General features: G+C 42.4%; 1 protein-coding gene across 2 annotated transcripts in view; it reads right to left on the bottom strand.

Moving 5' to 3' along the window:
* The window catches only part of atp9b (ATPase phospholipid transporting 9B), a 374,205-nt gene that overhangs the window by 3,322 nt on the left and 350,424 nt on the right, over nt 1-20,459 (bottom strand). For both annotated transcript variants that reach the window (XM_072261618.1, XM_072261628.1), the window contains 4 exons: nt 13,092-13,156; nt 12,889-12,997; nt 5,686-5,743; nt 2,727-2,930 (listed from right to left, as the gene is read on the bottom strand). In XM_072261618.1, coding sequence (XP_072117719.1) covers nt 2,727-2,930; nt 5,686-5,743; nt 12,889-12,997; nt 13,092-13,156 — 436 coding nt within the window. The remainder of the gene's footprint in view (nt 1-2,726; nt 2,931-5,685; nt 5,744-12,888; nt 12,998-13,091; nt 13,157-20,459) is intronic.

Raw genomic sequence — 20,459 nt, 5'->3', positions numbered from 1 at the left:
TATGTTTGTTCCATTGAACAGTAGAACTAGTTTCTACCCACTCATTAACTCTCTATTTTTAGGAATTGTTCTTTCTTATCAGTCTTGTGCTTTTCATGCCATTTATTACAATATTGATTTGGCATGGTGTATGATTTTTATTTATTTTCTGTCGTACGGACAAATTCAACTTATGAACGGCAATAACAATGGGACCATTTATTACCAGGGCATGGTTCCTTCGCCACACCAAGACTAAAGGCCACTAAGACGAACCATCGTAATAATCATTCCCCTATTTACTTTAACCAATTAGTAACCAGGAAATGAACTTTACAATACTTTCTTTTCCTGCTACTGATTGGTTCCATTTCATAAATGATGATTCTAAATTCCTCTAGCTGAAATGATTAATTTTCCAACTTAATGACCTTCTCAACCTGGTTGGCCATCCAATATTACAAAGTCCTGAAGTGCTGCTGGTGAATAGCGGTGTAAGGAACAGAATTCTTCCGACTTTGAAATGTGCTCGATTTTCATGTTTGCATTTTGCTAAACTTTGTGCTTTGAGGTTCCTTAAGGTTGTTATAGTTGGCTGGTGGGGGGGGGGGGGTACACACTGGGGCAAAGCTCCCACTACCAATTAAATGCTCCCAATGGTGTGCGCCTCAAATAGGCTCCTGGCCTTCACGTGTAGCTTAGCTACTAAGCCTGGCAGAACCATTTCTACTGACAGGAGAAGGGACAAAGGCAGACTACTGGCACCTTAAAACTATCCACTTCGGGCAGATGGGGCTCGTCAGCCATGGTTGGCAACTCATCTAGGAGAAGGAAAACTCTGATCTTGAACCTCTGCTGCCTTGTGGCTAAACCCACTCATGGGAAAGGCTTCAGGAGTACCTCTGAGTGAAAAATCTGGAGCTGGAGTCTCCAAGGCATTCCTACATTGAGCTCAATGTTCATTGGCAACTCCCGCGACACTGCTGATACCAAACTCTATCGGTCTCTGCCGTTCCTTTGGGTTCATCGGATGTGTGGAGAGGGGAGCTTGCTACATGGGCAACAGCTTGTCCTCCATATCGTACTGCCCAAGCTTGCATATCTAGACAGCTAGGATGCAATATCCAAGGTCAACTCTGACTGACAGAGGCAGAGGGCTCAGACCTCAGATGTTTTTATTATTATTTTCTATGCAATAAAAACTCAAGACATAGAAGACACAGACTAACTGCTAAATATTGTTGGGGTTTGGTCAGAAACAAGATGAGCTGAAAGGCCTGTTTCCTTGCATTACAACTACTAACCCAACCCATGTTATTGATATTTGTTTTAAGTTCATATTAACTACAGATGACAAAAGGGCACATGAATTCTGTCGCTCGCCACTTCTTTCTTTATGTTGTGTCCAGTGGTGAACAGAAATTAACTATTTTATAATGCTCGATAGCTGTCAGGACTCAAAATACCAAAGCATTGTTACAGAAGCATTATTTATTTAGAAAGCACTCATAAGGATGACAGGAATTTATAATTATTATTTATGATTTAACATCATTCAAAAACAGTTCACGTGGAGTATGGATAGTAACTTTTTGTAAGAAAAACAAAAAAGATCACAGGATGATCAGTCTTTGTGGCATTAGTCTTGGTGTAGCAGCAAAGCATTATTGTGCTAGGTATCAGAGATCAAGGTTTAATGTCTGAATTTTACCATGAAACCACCATGCTGATGCATTTAAAGGTTAATAGATCCTATTTCAAGAAGGCTTCCACACACTTTCCCTAATGTAAATCAGTAGGAAGATTCAGATGAAAACCAAAAGAACATCAGGAGTTAGATTAGAAAAAAAATCATCTTCCATTGTAGCACACACGCAATATGCTGGAGGAAGTCAGCAGCTTAGGCAGTACTTTTGACGAGGTATAAACAGTAGTCTTTTCAGGCCAAGACCCTTTATCAGGACTGGACAGGAAGGGGGAAGATGATAGGATACAAAAGTGGGGAAAGGGAAAGCTGGCAGGTGATAGGTGAGACCAGGCGATGGGGAAGGTGAGTGGGTTGGGGAGGGGGATGAAGAAAGAAGCTGAGAGGTGATGGGTGGAAGAGATAAAAATGGCTGAAGCAAGAATCTGATACGAGAGTGGACCATGGGAGAAAAGGAAGGTGGGGTAGGCATGAGAGATAGGCAATGGGCAGGTGAGAAGGGCTAAGAGGGGAGCCAGAATGGGGAATGAGAAAAGGGAGATGGGGGAGCAGGGAGAAATTACCAGAATTTAGAGAAATTGATGTTCATGTTGTCAGTTTGGAAGTTTCCATTGTAATTTCAAATCGCTTAGTTTTGAGAAGAGGCAAAGCTATGAGCCTGCTTAGCATTTTTACAATGCCCCTTCGGTATTCAGAAACAGGTCCTCAGGAACATGCTATTGAGATCAGCCCCCTCATTCAAACCAGTACGTGTGGATGTGCAGGTTACTGCTGACAGCAGGCTAAATCCAGCATGCGCCATCCCATCACTATACCACTTGATATAGAGCATAATATCTGAAATACTTTTACTGCTCTATAAAATACTTCCACGGTTAAAAAACAATACAACAAGTATACATACATACAGCAGACACAATATTACATTGGATAAACAGAAAACAAACACTGCAATTCTTATGTGTAACTGAAGCATCAGACTTGATGATGTATGATTGCATTACTTTTACAAATTCAACAACATACCTCTCAAACAACTTACCAAAATACTCATTGAGAAAAGCAAGGGAGGCCACATAGCAGCCAAGACTGAGGAACTCCCCCACAACCATCAGCCAATGCCAGGTTCGGATAGTAAGTGCAACCATCAGTAACTCAGTCAAAATCAATGCAGTGAAGGAAATTGCGACAACATGTACAAACTCAGACTCAAACAGCACCAATGCTCCATATATTAAAATGCCACCTGAAACAATAAATTAACAGTTATAATTGCTCATCTCCTGATCAAAGACAGGATGTGTGAAAATATGATTAATTAATTATACGTATAACCCTATGAAGATTAAGGTATATGTGTAAAATCACAGGCTATCAATGACAAATGAGGCTTATTTCACAGCGGTAATGATTGCAACTGGGTGTTCAACATTACCAGGTGGATTAAACAGGTTAATTAGAATCTAAAAGGGAGAGTGGAACAAATGAAATGATTATTCAAATATTCAGCTTTTTTGTTTAAGTCACAGGATCTAACTGGATGCTATCACTGTCAACCATAGCAAGAATGGCCTACATAACAGGTACAAAACTCACTCAGAACTAATCTGATTGCTGCATTGATAATGGGGACACAAACAACAGGAATTCTGCAGATGCTGGAAATTCAAGCAACACACATAAAAGTTGCTGGTGAACGCAGCAGGCCAGGCAGCATCTCTAAGAAGAGGTGCAGTCGACGTTTCAGGCCGAGACCCTTCGTCAGGACTAACTGAAGGAAGAGTGAGTAAGGGATTTTAAAGTTGGAGGGGGAGGGGGAGATCCAAAATGATAGGAGAAGACAGGAGGGGGAGGGATGGAGCCAAGAGCTGGACAGGTGATAGGCAAAAAGGGGATACGAGAGGATCATGGGACAGGAGGTCCGGGAAGAAAGACGGGGGGGGGGGAGCCAGAGGATGGGCAAGAGGTATATTCAGAGGGACAGAGGGAGAAAAAGGAGAGTGAGAGAAAGAATGTGTGTATAAAATTAAGTAACAGATGGGGTACGGGGGGGAGGTGGGGCACTAGCGGAAGTTAGAGAAGTCGATGTTCATGCCATCAGGTTGGAGGCTACCCAGACGGAATATAAGGTGTTGTTCCTCCAACCTGATGGCATGAACATCGACTTCTCTAACTTCTGCTAGTGCCCCACCTCCCCCTCGTACCCCATCTGTTACTTAATTTTATACACACATTCTTTCTCTCACTCTCCTTTTTCTCCCTCTGTCCCTCTGAATATACCCCTTGCCCATCCTCTGGGTCCCCCCCCCCCCGCACCTTGTCTTTCTTCCCGGACCTCCTGTCCCATGATCCTCTCGTATCCCTTTTGCCAATCACCTGTCCAGCTCTTGGCTCCATCCCTCCTCCTCCTGTCTTCTCCTATCATTTTGGATCTCCCCCTCCCCCTCCAACTTTAAAATCCCTTACTCACTCTTCCTTCAGTTAGTCCTGACGAAGGGTCTCGGCCTGAAACGTCGACTGCACCTCTTCCTTGATAATGGGGGACAGGATTACAGAGAACACAACCTGTAACTTGCTGTCTGGGTGTTTGAGTGTCACTAAATGAGAATCAAAGTAAAGGGAAGTCAGTGCAAGGTTGTACAATGCCCATAAACAATCAGTGTGATGCATGTGGCTGATGATAGACTGGCCTCCCATCATAGAGGAACATGGAGATGAGTAAGCTCCAATATATTGACGGAGCAGTCTATGAACTGTGGATCTGTCATCTATTACATACTTAAAGAACATGCAGCATTATATTTACAATGCATTCCACTTGAAGCATTTCAAATGTCCATTTTTTAGGAATACATTATTTAAGAAATAATAATTTCAGCAGATTACTGCTGATATATTAGAGATCTATGACTATATTAAAATACTGTATGTGGGTTAGTCATCTAAACATGGGGATATTTTGTAGATTTTAAATGGTTGACGTACAAGAAAGGCTCAAGTGTCTTTTTACTTTTAATATATGCATAAGTGTACATTTTTATAAAGGATTTTTTACATTATTCATTTCAATATCATCTTTAATAGTTTGATGGTTAGATTTATTTTTCAAGTTGCCATGTCCATGTTAATGCAGTGCATTTTGGGTGGACTGACAACATCAGTCTTATTAACTTCCCCCTCAAGCAAGTAAGTAAATACTGCTCTTTCAGAACACAAAACCCTTTGTTTCAAAGCAGTGAGATTCAAACCAGACAGAATCCTTGGATACACAATCAGCCACTTGACTAGCAAGCTTGTAAGTAGTACTCTTTAATTTTAAAAGTAAAAGCTTTTAAAGATGCATCTTTTCGCTAAAATCAAATCTGCTGGAGGAACTCAGCAGGTTAGGCAACATCACTGGAGGGAAATGGGTAGTCAGTTACTTCAGATCGAGATCCTTCATCTTTCAGTCCAGATGAAGGGCCCTGACCTGATATATCAACTGTCCATTTCCCACCACAGATGCTGCCTGACCCGCTGAGCAGCTCCAGCAGTTTGCTTGTTGCTGCAGATTGCAGCATCTGCAGTCTCTTTTCTTGTATCTTACTTAGCATATTCAAAAGGCAGGGTACAGTGATTTCCACTTCAAGCTGCAAAGAATATAAACCCAAGATTTTCAGCATCTGCAGAATCTCTTGTGTTAACAATATGAATTCATGCTTCCCAAAGGCAACATTAACTTCAATGAAAGCCTTTGGCAACAAAGCATGTGCCTCCGCTTTCCAGAAAAATTCTGCATTGCAAACATTTTTAGTAACACAATTTAATTTGGTTATCATTAGATCAATTTAGAGTGATAGTTTCAAGTAACAAACACTAGTGGTAACAATTGCAGTCAGCAAATGGATTGAAATGCTTTAACCCAATTAAGCATCACTAACCTGTGGCTTTTTAAATATAGAACCACTTCAAAGCTTAGATGCCATAAGTTTTATTTCCAATATGTAAAACTTGTGACCTACCTTGGTATATACTAATTAGAACCCAAATAAGGAATGTCTTGAAGGATAATGAGCGACCCTAACAAAAGAAAACCAAATTAATTGAAATAAACATCTATGTTTTTTTTAACCATAATCTAAGTTGTATCCAATTTAAGACACATTGACATTAACTCAGAAAATAGATCAGTTGCCTAATATGGAAGTTACTAAGGTCTATTTTACTAGAGCACCTTGGTTTAACCAGCAGTAAGAACATCTCTGGATGGGGAAGATTTTATTATTGGTGACAACAATTTGCATATACATCGCACCTTCAACTAAAATACCTGAACTGTTTTCCCAAAAGCATCATCAAACAAATATGACTTTCATCCACACAAAATGATGGGGCACCACAGTGGCATGGTGGCTAGCGTGATGCTGTTACAGCACGGAGTTCAATTCTGGAACCCTCCGTAAGCAAGTTTGTATCTTCCTTCCTTCCTATGTGCCATGGGTTTCCTCCAATGGCTCCTGTTTCCACCCACAATCTAAAGATGTGCAGTTAGTAGGTTAATTGGTCTTTGTAAATTGTCCCGTGATTAGGCTAGGGTTAAAATTGATAGGTTGCTGGATGGCACAGCTCAGTGAGCCAGAATGGCCTGTTTTGCACCCTCTCTCTAAATAAAAATAAATCAATAGAACGGTACATCCACCCCCCCTATGGACCCTGCCTATACTTCTTGTTAACCCAGTAAAGCAGCCAGCATAATCAAAGACCCCACTCGCCCCGGACATTTTCTTTTTCCTCTCTCAAAAGCAGAAGATACAAAAGCCGGCAAATGCAAGTTCAAGGACAGCCTCTACACCTCTATTAAAAAGGTTGGTTCAGTAGGATGGACTTGGCCTCACAATCTGTCTTGTTATGATCTTGGACTTTATTACCTTCTTGCACTGCACTTTCTGCCTTGTTATCATTTTACCTTGTACTACCTCAATGCACTCTGTAATCAATTGATCTGTCTGAACAATATGCAAGACAAGCCTTTCACTGTACCTCAGTGCCTGTGACAATAATAAACCAATTCCAAGGGCAAATGAGCAAAAAACTTGTTGAGAAGGTAGACTTTAAAGAGCGTCTTAGAAGAGAAAGCAGAGTGATGATGGTTAGGGAGACTCATGCAAAACACAATGGTACAAAGCCAAAACATAAATTTCCTCTTGAGTTCAGTAAATTACTCTGCATTTATATTTCCTCCTTCCCCTTGCACCATCACCCTTTATGCCTTTTAACTCCCTTGCCTTCCACCCTCTCACAAACCTTTTGCTCCCTCTAGCTCACCCTCTTATCTCTGTGCTCTTAAATGTATTTCATGTCTAACCTTTCCTAATGCTGATGAAAGGAAATAGAAGCAAAATGTCAACTTTCAATCCTTTCATCCCTGATGCTGCCAGACTTACTGAGTCGCTCTAACATTACTTAGGTTTCTGATTCCCAGCAAATGTAGTACTTTGCTCTGAAATATCCAATAAGGGCTGAGTGCCAAGGCTCAATTTAAGACTGACCAGTTGAATGAGTCAGAGGACTGGCAGTACCAATCAAACCTAGTCCAAAAATAACATCACCTTCTGACATAAACAGAACAAAGTAGCTCTAAATGAGAAAAAAAATGAAAAAATTACAGCATTTACATGCTCTTAAAAGCAGCTAATACGTTTCAAGTTATAAAAATAGATCATGCTGTAGTCTTTGTTTGAACATTATTGATTTTGTCCCCATTAAAAACCAATCTACAGTGCACTTTTCAAAGTAGGGAGAGGAAAAGCAAAAAGTATGTACAGCAATCTACAATGTAAAGAGATGGATGGCAGTAGACCAACTGAGTACAAAAATATATGATGAATCAATGGTTCAACAGTTAAGTCTATTCAAGGCTGAGATAGATTTTTTTTTTAAACCAGAGTGGAATTAATGGGTGTGGGGATCAGACGGGAAACTGGAATCAAGATGTGATCTTTTTGAATGGTGGAGCATTCTGAGGGTGCTACTCCTAATCAGAGTAGAGCAGTCAGAGTCTTACAGCATAGAAACGGGCCCTTTGGTCCAACTGGTCCACACTGACTAAGATTCCCACTGAAACTATTCCTGTGTTTGGCCCATATCCCCTAAACCCTTTTTTACTCATGTACATGTCCAAGTACCTTTTAAATGTTGTTACCATACCTGCCTCAACAACTTCGATATACTGACCATTGTCTGCCTGTGATGTTCTTATTAAATCTCCACCCTCTCAACTTAAACCTCTAGTTCTTGTTGCCTAACCCTGGGAAAAAGACCTTGCACAATGAATCTATTTATGCCCTTCATGATTTTATATACCTCTAAGATCACCCATTATTTTCGTACACTCAAATAAAAGTCCCAACCTTGACAACATCTCTCCATAACTTTGAGTCCCAGTAACATCCTCAAATTTCCTCTGCGCTATTTCCACCTTGATGGCATCTTTCCTACAGCAGCACAACCAAAAGTAAACATATTGCAAATGGCCTCTCCTACATCTTCTACAACAGCAAATTAACATTCCAACATCTAACCTTAGTGTCATGACTGATAAGACAAGCATGCCAAAACTCTTCTTCACCATCCTGACTGCCTGCATAATTTTGTTTTTTTATATATATACACAGAGGATTCTGGTTAATTGGGTCATTGGTTAATCAGGGCATCCAATTATTTGGGATAATTCTTAAAGAACAAAATCAAACCGAGTAAATAGCCAGGATTCTCTTTGTTTATTTGGGACACAGTTCCGCTTAATTGGGGCAGGACACTGTTGCCAAACATTTTCTAACTAGAATCAATGGCGTGCACATCGTGTGGCCGTTAGACACTGCACCATGGTTAGGGTGAACAATTTTTGAATAGCATCACTTACATATCTGTCTTCAAAAAGTAGTGTTTTTTGTTACTGATAGTTGGTGAGAAATAAACAGTAAGACCATTCAGAACTGTTTTGCTCACTATAGTTTCAAGTATTTAGGCTTGGAGATGCCGGAAGCAGCCGGGAGTGGAAATAAACGATTTTATTACTTCAACAAGATAGGAATTACGAAGAACTTAAAGGTATTAACAATTTTCTTGAAAGTTACAATTAAAACGAAGATGCGATAATTGAATGCAGTCCATTATCCTTACTAGATGCCTGAACCACGTGACATAGAGCTTACAATGCCAGTAATCAGCAGGAGCTCAAGATATGTAGTTATGATCTGTGCAAAGTCATCAAGGCAAATCAGAGATAAGATTCAGACTCAACTTTCCAGCAACAACACACGCAGCTTATGGCAAGGTCTGCACACCATCGCAGACTTCAAAGCTAAACGCAGTTGGGAGTTCCCAACATTGCTGCCTCTCTCCCATCAAGCTAAATCTTTTTTACGCTCGATTCGATGTCGGCAGTACTGAGCCCAGGGAGACCTGCAGATGATGCGACCGGCAGCTTGGTCATCTCTGAGGCCGAAGTACGGTGTTTCCAATGAGTGGACAGTTGCAAGGCCGTGGCTCCAGACGGCATCCCAGGGCAAGTACTCGGGATGTGCGCGGCAGGTGTGTTTACAGACATTTTTAATCTCTCCCAGTGTAGAATGCCCTCATGCTTCAATACATCCACCATTGTCCCTATTCTTAAAAAGACCAAGGTAACATGTCTGAACAACTGGCATCCTGTTGCACTCACCTCAATAATAATAAAATGCTTTGACAGGCTGGTCAAGGATTACAGCTGCAGCTTGCTACCACCAACACTGGACCCCCTACAATTCGCCTACCGACACAACTGATCGACACATGACGCAATCACCACAGCTCTACTCTCCATCCTTACACATCTGGAGACGAGGGGTGCTTATGTGAGAATGCTGTCCTTGGACTACTGTTCAGCATTCAACACCACGATTCCCTCCAGGCTCGACAAGAAGCTCAGAGACCTCAGCCTTCACTCTGCCCTGTGCAACTGGATCCTGGACTTCCTGGCAGGTAGTATCAGTGGCTCCCTCACCTCTGCTCCTCAACACAAGTGCCCCCCAGGGCTGTGTTCTAAGCCCCCTCCTTTACTCTCTGTATACCCATGACTGTGTCGCCACCCACAGCTCCAATCTGCTAATTAAGTTTGCTGACGACACTACACTGATTGGCATAATCTCAAATAGTAATGAGGCAGTTTATGGAGAAGAAGTCATCACCCTGTCATTGTAGTGTAAGGAAAACAACCTCTCCCTCAATGTCGCAAAAACAAAGGAGCTGGTTGTGGAATGGAGACAGGCTAATCCCTATTTACATCAATGGATCTGGGGTTGAGAGGGTGAAAAGCTTTAAGTTCCTCGGCATAGACATCACCAAGGATCTCATGTGGTCTGTACATACTGGCTGAGTGGTGAAAAAGGCACAACAGCGCCTTTTTCACCTCAGACAGTTGAATAAGTTTGGTATGGGCCCCCAAATTCTAAGAATTCTCTATAGGGGCACAATTGAGAGCATCCTGACTGGCTTCATCACTTCCTGGTATGGGAACTGTACTTCCTTCAATTGCAGGACTCTGTAGCGAGTGGTGTGGACAGCCCACTGCATCTGTAGATGTGAACGTCCCACTATTCAGGACACTTACAAAGACAGGTATGTAAAAAGGGCCGGAAGGACCACTGGAGACCCGAGTCACCCCAACCACAAACTATTCCAGCTGCTACCATCTGGGAAACGGTACTGCAGCATAAAAGCCAGGACCAACAGGCTCCAGGACAGCTTCTTCAACCGGGCCATGTTTCCCCTCAGTTTCAAAGGAGAACAACTGAAGTTTGTCCAATCTGTCCTTATAGCATGTACCCTCTAATGCAGGCAACATCTTGGTAAACTTCAGCAACTTTTTCCATAATCTTCCTGTAAACCGTGTGCTGATCTCTGTACACAGTACTCCGAGTGCATTCTCACTAAAGCTTTATACAGCTACAGCACGACTTCCCTGCTCTTGTACTCAACACCCCCACCAATGAAGGCAAGCCTTCATTTTTATGCCTTTTTTAAACCATCTTAACCATTTGCATAGCCACTTTCAAAGAACTATAGAACTGGACCCCAGATCCCTCTATAACTCTATGCTATTAACTGTACACTTTCTTCTTCCATTTCAAATCTCAAAGTGCATCCTTTAACACTGGACTAGATTAAACTCCATCTGCCACCTCTCTGCCCATATCTGTAAATAATTCATATCCCACTGTATTCTTTGGCAGTCCACCAATCTTGGTGTCATTTGCAAATTTGCTACCTATCTATATTTTAATTCAAATCATTGCTAGGTATCACAAACTGAGAGGTCCCAGCACTGATCCTTGCAGAACACCATCTATCTTCTATGTGCAAGTCAGTTCTGAATCCAAACTAGAAATATACCATGGATCACATGCATCTCCTGACCCTAATTCTAATCCAGCCTAACGCAAGGCATCTTATTAAATGTCTTACTAAAGTCCATGTAGATAATGTCCATTTAGTCTCATCAAGCTTCTTTGTTACATCATCAAAATCTCAGTCAAGTTTATATGGCATGACCTGCCCCGCATAAAGCTATGCTGATTGTTCTAAACAGACTACGTCTATCCAAATGTGCATGAATCATATCCTTCAATGTCCTCTTTGCTAGCGATAATGTGAGGCTGACTGGCCCATAGATACCTTGATTATCCCTATTTCCTTTCTTGAATAAAGGTACCACACTTTCAACTGATGGTGGTCTTGTTAACTTCTATGGTCATCTGATTCTACATAACATTTGTAGCAGAATTGGATGACCACAGAGTTATTTAACTAATTGACTGATTACATTTCGTTAATAACTGAAAAACTGTATAGATCCTTTAAAGTACTTTATTCTTTCTTTTAGAATATTTGTGATGCAGAATGTCAGCAATATAATTCAAGATTGCATATTTAGTAAGATCACTGCAAGTGCCCCCAGGGCCTGTGATAAAAAGGACTCTTGATTCTGCTTGCTTTCGAAGTATGCAATTTTAAAACAAACCTTCAACTGACTCTCTAGATACGCCAGCATTAGCAGTGCCTAGGTTGATTTCTAATACATTATGGCAGTCAGAATCTATCCCAGAACACCAAACACAGACTTGAAAATATAGCACCTCATATTCCACCTGGTAATGGCATGAACATTGAATTTTATGATTTCAGGTAACCTGGTCCTCTTCTGTCCCTGTTCTCTTTCCACTTAGCCTGTCCGGTTCCTCTTACAACCCTCACTCCTCGTCCCCACGTTTCTTTCTTCTCCACCACCCAATCTATCTGCCCACTCACCCTACTGGGTTCTTTTCCATCAATGTTTCCATTTACCCACTCCACCTTATTTGGTTCCATGCTCTGACTGCCTTTTTTTAAAAATCAGCTTCTATCACCCGCAGCTCTTTGTTGCCTCCATCTATCACTCCCAGCCAATACTACTCTGACGCATCTCCCAAACAGGTGACCGCTAAATACAAAGGACAGGAGTAGGAGGAATGTAGAAATAATACTGCTTGCAAATTTATTGCCATATGACCCCCTGGCCTGGCTTAGAAATCTAGTGGTATTCTATCATCCTGGCTGGGCTGAAATTCTGCAATGCCTTATCCAGATCACCTTCACCAGAAGGACTGGTCATCACCACATATTGAAGACTAGTTTGGGAAGGTCAATAAATACTGGCCTCGTCCATGACGTCCAAATCCTATGATAAAGATATGAATTAGTGCAATCATATTTGTAGGCACAAGGAAGTGCCTTTCCGCAAAAATTGGCAAACGTGGAACGTACCAAACTTTAACATAATGAACTACATAATTCACTACAGTTGTGTTTGAGTGTGCGTGCGTGCATACATGTGTATGTGCCCATGAGCGCGCACGCAAGGGGAAGAGCATTCCAAGTCCTTTTGCGACATCTGTTTCAAAATCAATGAGTATTATTAAATTTGTACATTATAATTATAGGTTACACTGTAATGAAAGTCAATCATTTGTCATAAACTCAATAAAAAGTTTGCCCAATACACTTTGTTTGATAGACATTGTATCAGACGATGACTAAAATAGCTTTAAAAATATATTGCTGTATATATTTGCAATAAATATTTGCGTATCATGGGTATTTATTGAGTTTTCATCGAATATGCACAAATCTTCAAATTTACTACACACCTTTGTAAGGTCTTTGTAAAGCTCTGGATATAATATTGCTGTTTCTGGCTTTACGTCCTGGTCTAACACCAGAGAGAAAACAGGGAACATCGTGTAGATGGTAGCATACCTAAAAATGCAAGTAGTCAACAAGTTCATCATTCTCAAGATTTATGTTCCTCAAAAGTAGACAATGTTTTTTGGATTTATATATTGATACTTACCCCACCATGAGGAAGCCCTGATACAAGGGCACTGATGCAAAATAGAACACTGAAGAAAATACAGCCTAAGAGATCAAAAGCAAAACTTATTAATAGCCGAAGAACATACCCAGAGTGCAAATAGTTCAGGAGTGCCAACGTTTACTTCAGTTATTATAGTATTTAACATTATTACAGCATTTAGGTATGCAGTCTCATGCTCTCAACCAATATCTTGTTGAAAATATTTTGTTTTATTTTAATTTAGAGATACTTTGCAGAATAGGCCCTTCGAGTCCTGGTGCCCAGCAACCCCCGATTTCGCCTTAACCTAATCACAGAACAATTTACACCATCAATTAAACTACTACCCAGTACTTCCTTGGACTGTGGGAGGAAACCGGAGCGCCTGGAGAAAATCCACACACTCCACAGGGATTACATACAGACTCCTTACAGAGGACAGTGGGATTAAACTTGAATTCTGATGCACTGAGCTGCAATTGTGTCACGCTAACTGCTACACTACTGTGACGCCCAACTTTAAGACACACAAAGCCATTACATAAATATATTTACATATATAAAAATTAAAGCAAATGCTCAGTACTGAAGGTCTTGTATAATACTTAAATATATAACCAATAGACATCAGCACAGATGCTGTGTCTGAGGGGAGGGTATGTTTGGAAATGACAGATAAACCATTTAAAGACAAGTGTTGAGCAACATGTGCGGCATCAAATTTGAATGGAAAGCACAACAGGGAAGTACATTTCACCCATCTACTTCACCGAAGTGATGAGCAGTGAGCAGGCCACTACACTCAGCAGTCAGGGGGAATTCGTAAGAAATTTCAAATCAGTGAATGAAGTTGGCTGTGTTTTGACATTTGATTTAGAATGGCAATGGGTCATCTTATACTGGCCTTTTTATCTGATCCGGTGTGGAAGCCCTCTTCATCATTTTTATTAATTTATGGTAACACCCTGGGCAAAGCTTTGAAAGAATGGCTCAGGAATAGGGACTTTATGGATCAGGCTGGATGCAGAAGGCTGTCTAGCAGTTTGTACATCTCAGAATATGTCACATCATAGTTCAATGTGCACAAAAGACCCAAATAAGCTGTATAAATGGAATTTGCTTACATTATCAAAGCTCTGACAGTTGCTGAATGAAAAGAGATGAAAGCCTGGTATGTTTGGTTCAGGACATACAAACTGATTCTTTTATTAACAAGAGAAAATCTGCAGATGTTGGAAATCCTAAGCAGCACACACAAAATGCTGGAGGAACTCAGCAGGCCAACATGCATTAATGCTGCTTGGCCTGCTGGTTTTTGTATTCACTATCATTAGGAAAAATCAACGAAAGGCAGGTGAATTAGTTCTGTTATATGTATGCTGCTATCAAAACAAAGAGGGCAGTGCAATTGTACACAGTAGGACTCACACACATTAAGAAATAAATGGCATAAAATTAGTTAGAATCTGATTTATGTTACCTCCAATTCATGTCAAAGAGACTAAGCAACTTTATTGCTTATATAATTTGAAAAGATGGAGATTTTATATGGCCAACAACATTTCAGAGGTTAGTTGCATCAGTAAACGTACCTGTGAAAGCAACATCCCTAAAGCAATGGGATCATTTGTAAATAAATCACAAACTGCATCACACCATCATCAAAATGAATATTGATTCCAACCCCAGCCAACACACTCAGCTGAACACAAATTAAATCTAGCCATGTTTTACATGTGGAATTCGAGATGATGAAGTATTAAGAGAGGGCTTAGCTGAACAGTGACATGCTGTAATTCCATACTGAAAAAAATAAAGATTTTTGGCCTGATTTACAAATATATAAAATGTGCTGCTTTAACAAAAAGGGTACAGAATGTCCCTTGGTTCAACATTCAGCTTCACAGTATTTCTATAGATTTTCCCCATAAGGGAAAGTATTTTCCAATCCATTAATACAACAATGATAAGGTTATTAGTTTGAAAGCCTGGTGGGGTCCAAGCAAAGCTTCCAGCACAGAAAATATATGCTTCGGGTGTAAGAGTCCTGATGAAGGATCTTGGCCTGAGATGTCAACAGTTTATTCCTCTCCATAGATGTTGTCTGACCTGCTGGAGATCCTCCAGTATTTTGTGTGTTTTACTCTGGATTTCTGTATAATGGATTCACTACCCCACCTCCCACTCCACCCAAAGATACTTTAAGAAAGGATTGTTCTCAGCACCCTGCAAGACTTGATATCTACCCTCTTTTCAATTCCCTATTAGCATTTCCTACTGCAGCTTGCAAGTTTTGATGTCTTTCCACCAGGAATTTCTGCTACATCTTTGCATTTCTTGACTTGTGATCTTCTGTCACTGAAAAATGTGTCACGCCTGTTACCTCAGCACCTGAAACTATTCCTGTTTGATCATTTATTGTGTCACCTGAAATCAAATGTAATAACTGGCTTTTCCTCTACTGAGGGAAGAAAAATAAAGATTTGTTTTTTACTTAAAAAATGTTGTATCATATCATCTGCTCAGGATGCTCCAAGCTGTCTTAAAGTGCAGCCACTGGAACAGAGTCAGTTACAGGAACCTACTTCACAGACAGCAAGGACCTGCAGGCGGGAAAGAGAGTACTGACTAGCTTTCTGCCTTTGGCAGTAGCACTTGCGTTGTTGCCCAAGGTTTCACGTCAAGTCCTTGCTCTTGCCAAGAAAAAAGCCCCACAGCTTTTTGTTCCATTTGCATAGAATGACAGGGGCTGGTTTAAGTTCTCATTTGAAAGATGATATATTTGTGTACTTGTATCATTTTTGATCAAGTGATTATATTCATCATTATAGTCTTTTATCTTGTTATTTTATAAATAAATTCATTGCTATTCATCTTCTCAGACGACTTACTAATCATAAACAACAGGAATTCTGCAGATGCTGGAAATTCAAGCAACACACATCAAAGTTGCTGGTGAACGCAGCAGGCCAGGCAGCATCTCAAAGAAGAGGTACAGTCGACGTTTCAGGCCGAGACCCTTCGTCAGGACTAACTGAAGGAAGAGTGAGTAAGGGATTTGAAAGCGGGAGGGGGAGGGGGAGATCCAAAATGATAGGAGGAGACAGGAGGGGGAGGGATGGAGCCAAGAGCTGGACAGGTAATTGGCAAAAGGGATATGAGAGGATCATGGGACAGGAGGTCCAGGGAGAAAGACAAGGTGGGGGGGGGGAACCCAGAGGATGGGCAAGGGGTATAGTCAGAGGGAGAGAGAGAGAAAAAGGAGAGTGAGAGAAAGAATGTGTGTATAAAAATAAATAACAGATGGGGTACGAGGGGGAGGTGGGGCATTAGCGGAAGTTAGAGAAGTCAATGATCATGCCATCAGGTTGGAGGCTACCCAGACAGAATATAAGGTGTTGTTCCTCCAACCTGAGTGTGGCTTCATCTTTACGGTAGAGGAGGCCGTGGATAGACATGTCAGAATAGGAATGGGATGTGGAATTAAAATGTGTGGCCAGTGGGAGATCCTGTTTCCTCTGGCGGACAGAGCGTAGGTGTTCAGCAAAGCAGTCTCCCAGTCTGCATTGCATCTTGCCAATATATAAAAGGCCACATCGGGAGCACCGGACGCAGTATATCATCCCAGCCGACTCACAGGTGAGTCACAGTCGCCTCACCCGGAAGGACTGTCTGGGGCCCTGGTGGTAAGGGAGGAAGTGTAAGGGCATGTGTAGCACTTGTTCCGCTTACAAGGATAAGTGCCAGGAGGGAGATCAGTGGGGAGGGATGTGGGGGGAACGAATGGACGAGGGAGTCGCGTAGGGAGCGATCCCTGCGGAAAGCAGAGAGGGGAGGGAGGGAAAGATGCGCTTAGTGGTTGGATCCCGTTGGAGGTGGCGGAAGTTATGGAGAATAATATATTGAACCCGGAGGCTGGTGGAGTGGTAGCTGAGGACCAGGGGAATCCTATTCCTAGTGGGGTGGCGGAAGGATGCAGTGAGAGCAGATGTGCGTGAAATGGAGGAGATGCATTTGAGAGCAGAGTTGATGGTGGGGTAAGGGAAGCCCCTTTCTTTAAAAAAGGAGGACATCTCCTTCGTCCTGGAATGAAAAGCCTCATCCTGAGAGCAAGTGCGGCGGAGACGGAGGAATTGCGAGAAGGGGATGGCATTTTTGCAAGAGACAGGGTGAGAAGAGGAATAGTCCAGATAACTGTGAGAGTCAGTAGGCTTATAGTAGACATCAGTGGATAAACTGTCTCCAGAGACAGAGACAGAAAGATCTAGAAATGGACAGGTAAACTTGAGGGCAGGGTGAAAGTTGGAGGCAAAGTTAATAAAGTCAATGAGCTCAGCATGCGTGCAGGAAGCAGCGCCAATGCAGTCGTCGATGTAGCGAAGGAAAAATGGGGGACAGATACCAGAATAGGTACAGAACATAGACTGTTCCACAAAGCTAACAAAATGGCAGGCATAGCTAGGACCCATACGGGTGCCCATAGCTACAACTTTAGTTTGGAGGAAGTGGGAGGAGCCAAAGGAGAAATTATTAAGAGTAAGGACTAATTCCACTAGACGGAGCAGAGTGGTGGTAGAGGGGAACTGATTAGGTCTGGAATCCAAAAAGAAGCGGAGAGCTTTGAGACCTTCCTGATGGGGGATGGAAGTATATAGGGACTGGACATCCATGGTGAAAATGAAGTGGTGGGGTCCAGGGAACTTAAAATCATCAAAAAGTTTACGAGCGTGAGAAGTGTCACGAACATAGGTAGGAAGGGATTGAACAAGGGGGGATAAAACAGTGTCGAGGTATGCAGAAACGAGTTCGGTGGGGCAGGGGCAAGCTGAGACAATAGGTCTGCCAGGACAGGTAGGTTTGTGGATCTTGGGTAGGAGATAGAAACGGGAAGTGCGAGGTGTGGGAACTGTAAGGTTGGTAGCAGTGGATGGGAGATCCCCTGGGCGGATAAAGTCGGTGGTGGTGTGGGAGACAATGGCCTGGTGCTCCTTAGTGGGGTCACGATCGAGGGGTAAATAAGAGGAGGTATCCGCGAGTTGTCGCCGTGCCGCGGCAAGGTAGAGGTCAGTACGCCAGACTACAACAGCACCCCCCTTATCCGCGGGTTTAATAGTAAGGTTGGATTAGTGCAGAGGGAGTGGAGAGCAGAGCATTGGGAAGGAGTAAGGTTGGAATGGGAACAAGGTGCGGTGAAGTCCAGACGGTTGATGTCCCGTCGGCAGTTAGCAATGAAGAGATCCAGAGCAGGCAGAAGACCAGAGCGGGGTATCCATGAAGAAGAGGAGGGCTGAAGATGGGAGAAGGGGTCATCGGTGGGGGTGGAAGAGTCCTTGCCAAAGAGTCCTTGCCGCCAGAGAAAGCAGGATCTCCCAGTGGCCACACATTTTAATTCCACAACCCATTCCCATTCTGACATGTCTATCCACGGCCTCCTCTACTGTAAGGATGAAGCCACACTCAGGTTGGAGGAACAACACCTTATATTCCGTCTGGGTAGCCTCCAACCTGATGGCATGAACATCGACTTCTCTAATTTCCGCTAATGCCCCACCTCCCCCTTGTACCCCATCCGTTATTTATTTTTATACACACATTCTTTCTCTCTCCCCTTTTTCACCGTCTGTCCCTCTGACTATACCCCTTACCCATCCTCTGGGTTCCTCCCTCCCTTGTCTTTCTCCCCGGGCCTCCTGTCCCATGATCCTCTCATATCCCCTTTGCCAATCACCTGTCCAGCTCTTGGCTCCATCCCTCCCCCTCCTGTCTTCTCCTATCATTTGGGATCTCCCCTTCCCCCTCCCACTTTCAAATCTCTTACTAACTCTTCCTTCAGTTAGTCCTGACGAAGGGTCTCGGCCTGAAACGTTGACTGTACCTCTTCCTAGAGATGCTGCCTGGCCTGCTGCGTTCACCAGCAACTTTGATGTGTGTCACTTACTAATCACGTACTTAAAGTAATCTAATAGAAATCTCCCTCTTACCTGCTGTTAATTCTTCTATTGTATGTGTTTACCATGAAATCTTAGACCAGCCACACCAGTCTTTCAAAATTCTACACAATGTTATACTAACCTAATTAAGATAATGATGCCTAATCTCCTCTGTTTACACATGGTCCATATCTCAACATTACCTGCATATATCTCTATCTGACTTTTTTGTAACTGCCTCCACCACCATCCCAGCAGCAAATTTCACCGTGTAAAAACTGTCCCATATACCTCTGCTGTACTTAACCCTCAATTTAAATGCATACTCTCCAGTATTAGGCATTTTGATGCTGAGAAGATGATACTGGCTGACTTCTCTATCTATGCCTTCATATTTTATAAACTTCTACCGGGTCTTCCCTCAGCCTCTGCCACGTCAGAGAAAACAACCCAAGTTTGTTCAGTCACTCATAGTTCATACCCTTTAATCCAGGCAGCATCTTGGTAAACCTGAGACACAGGAGATGCAGGAGATCTTGGTAAACCTCAGCACATATTAAATGTTGGTGGAACTCAGCAAGTCATGCAGCGTCCACGGGGGTAAAGAAGCAGTCGGCTCTTTGGGCCAAGATCTTTCCCCAGAACCCCTGGTAAACCTCTTATGCACCCTACTGATGTAAAGCTTTCCACCTCATTCTTTCCCCTCTATCAGATTTAATACTGTGTTTTGCTTCAGTTATGTCTGTCAGCTTGGTGTGACATGACAAGTTCTACATGTGGCACACCCTGCTTCAGTTGGTCTTCTCTCTCTGTCCCTCTCACAATCACTACTTCCTGCTCTCCATCTTCCTCTGGGCTCCCCTCCCCCTTTCTTACTCCCCAGGCCTCCTGTCCCATGATCCTCCCCCTTCTCCACCTTTGTATCCCTTTTGCCAATCAACTTTCCAGCTCTTAGCTCCATCCCTCCCCCTCCTGTCTTCTCCTATCATTTCGGATTCCCCCCACCCCCTCCCACTTTCAAATCTCTTACTATCTCTTTTTCAGTTGTTCCTGACGAAGGGTCTCGGCCTGAAACGTCAACTGTACTTCTTCCTATAGATGCTGCCTGGCCTCCTGCGTTCCACCAGCATTTTGTGTGTGTTGCTTGAATTTCCAGCATCTGCAGATTTTCTTGTGTTTACAAATTAAGTAAACCTTTTTCAAACTCAATGCTGAGTTCATGATTGAATTTTCTACTCTCTTACAGGATAATCACACATTTATAGTCTATTTTATATAACCAGTATCAAAGCTTGACAGCATGATAGATTGGATCTTTTTTCCAGACATGACTTGAAAATTGTCTGGTTCCAGGTTTATGCATCCACTTCTCCCAGAGACTACTTTTGTGTTCATCGTTTCCTGGTTGTCTCTTTGCTCTCTCATCTTATCTTAC

This window comes from Mobula birostris, chromosome 1, assembly GCF_030028105.1.
Source record: "Mobula birostris isolate sMobBir1 chromosome 1, sMobBir1.hap1, whole genome shotgun sequence".
In the NCBI taxonomy this organism is placed as follows: Eukaryota; Metazoa; Chordata; class Chondrichthyes; order Myliobatiformes; family Myliobatidae; genus Mobula; species Mobula birostris.
Note: the sequence above shows the minus strand (reverse complement) of the source record. Positions and strands in the feature narration are given on the sequence as shown.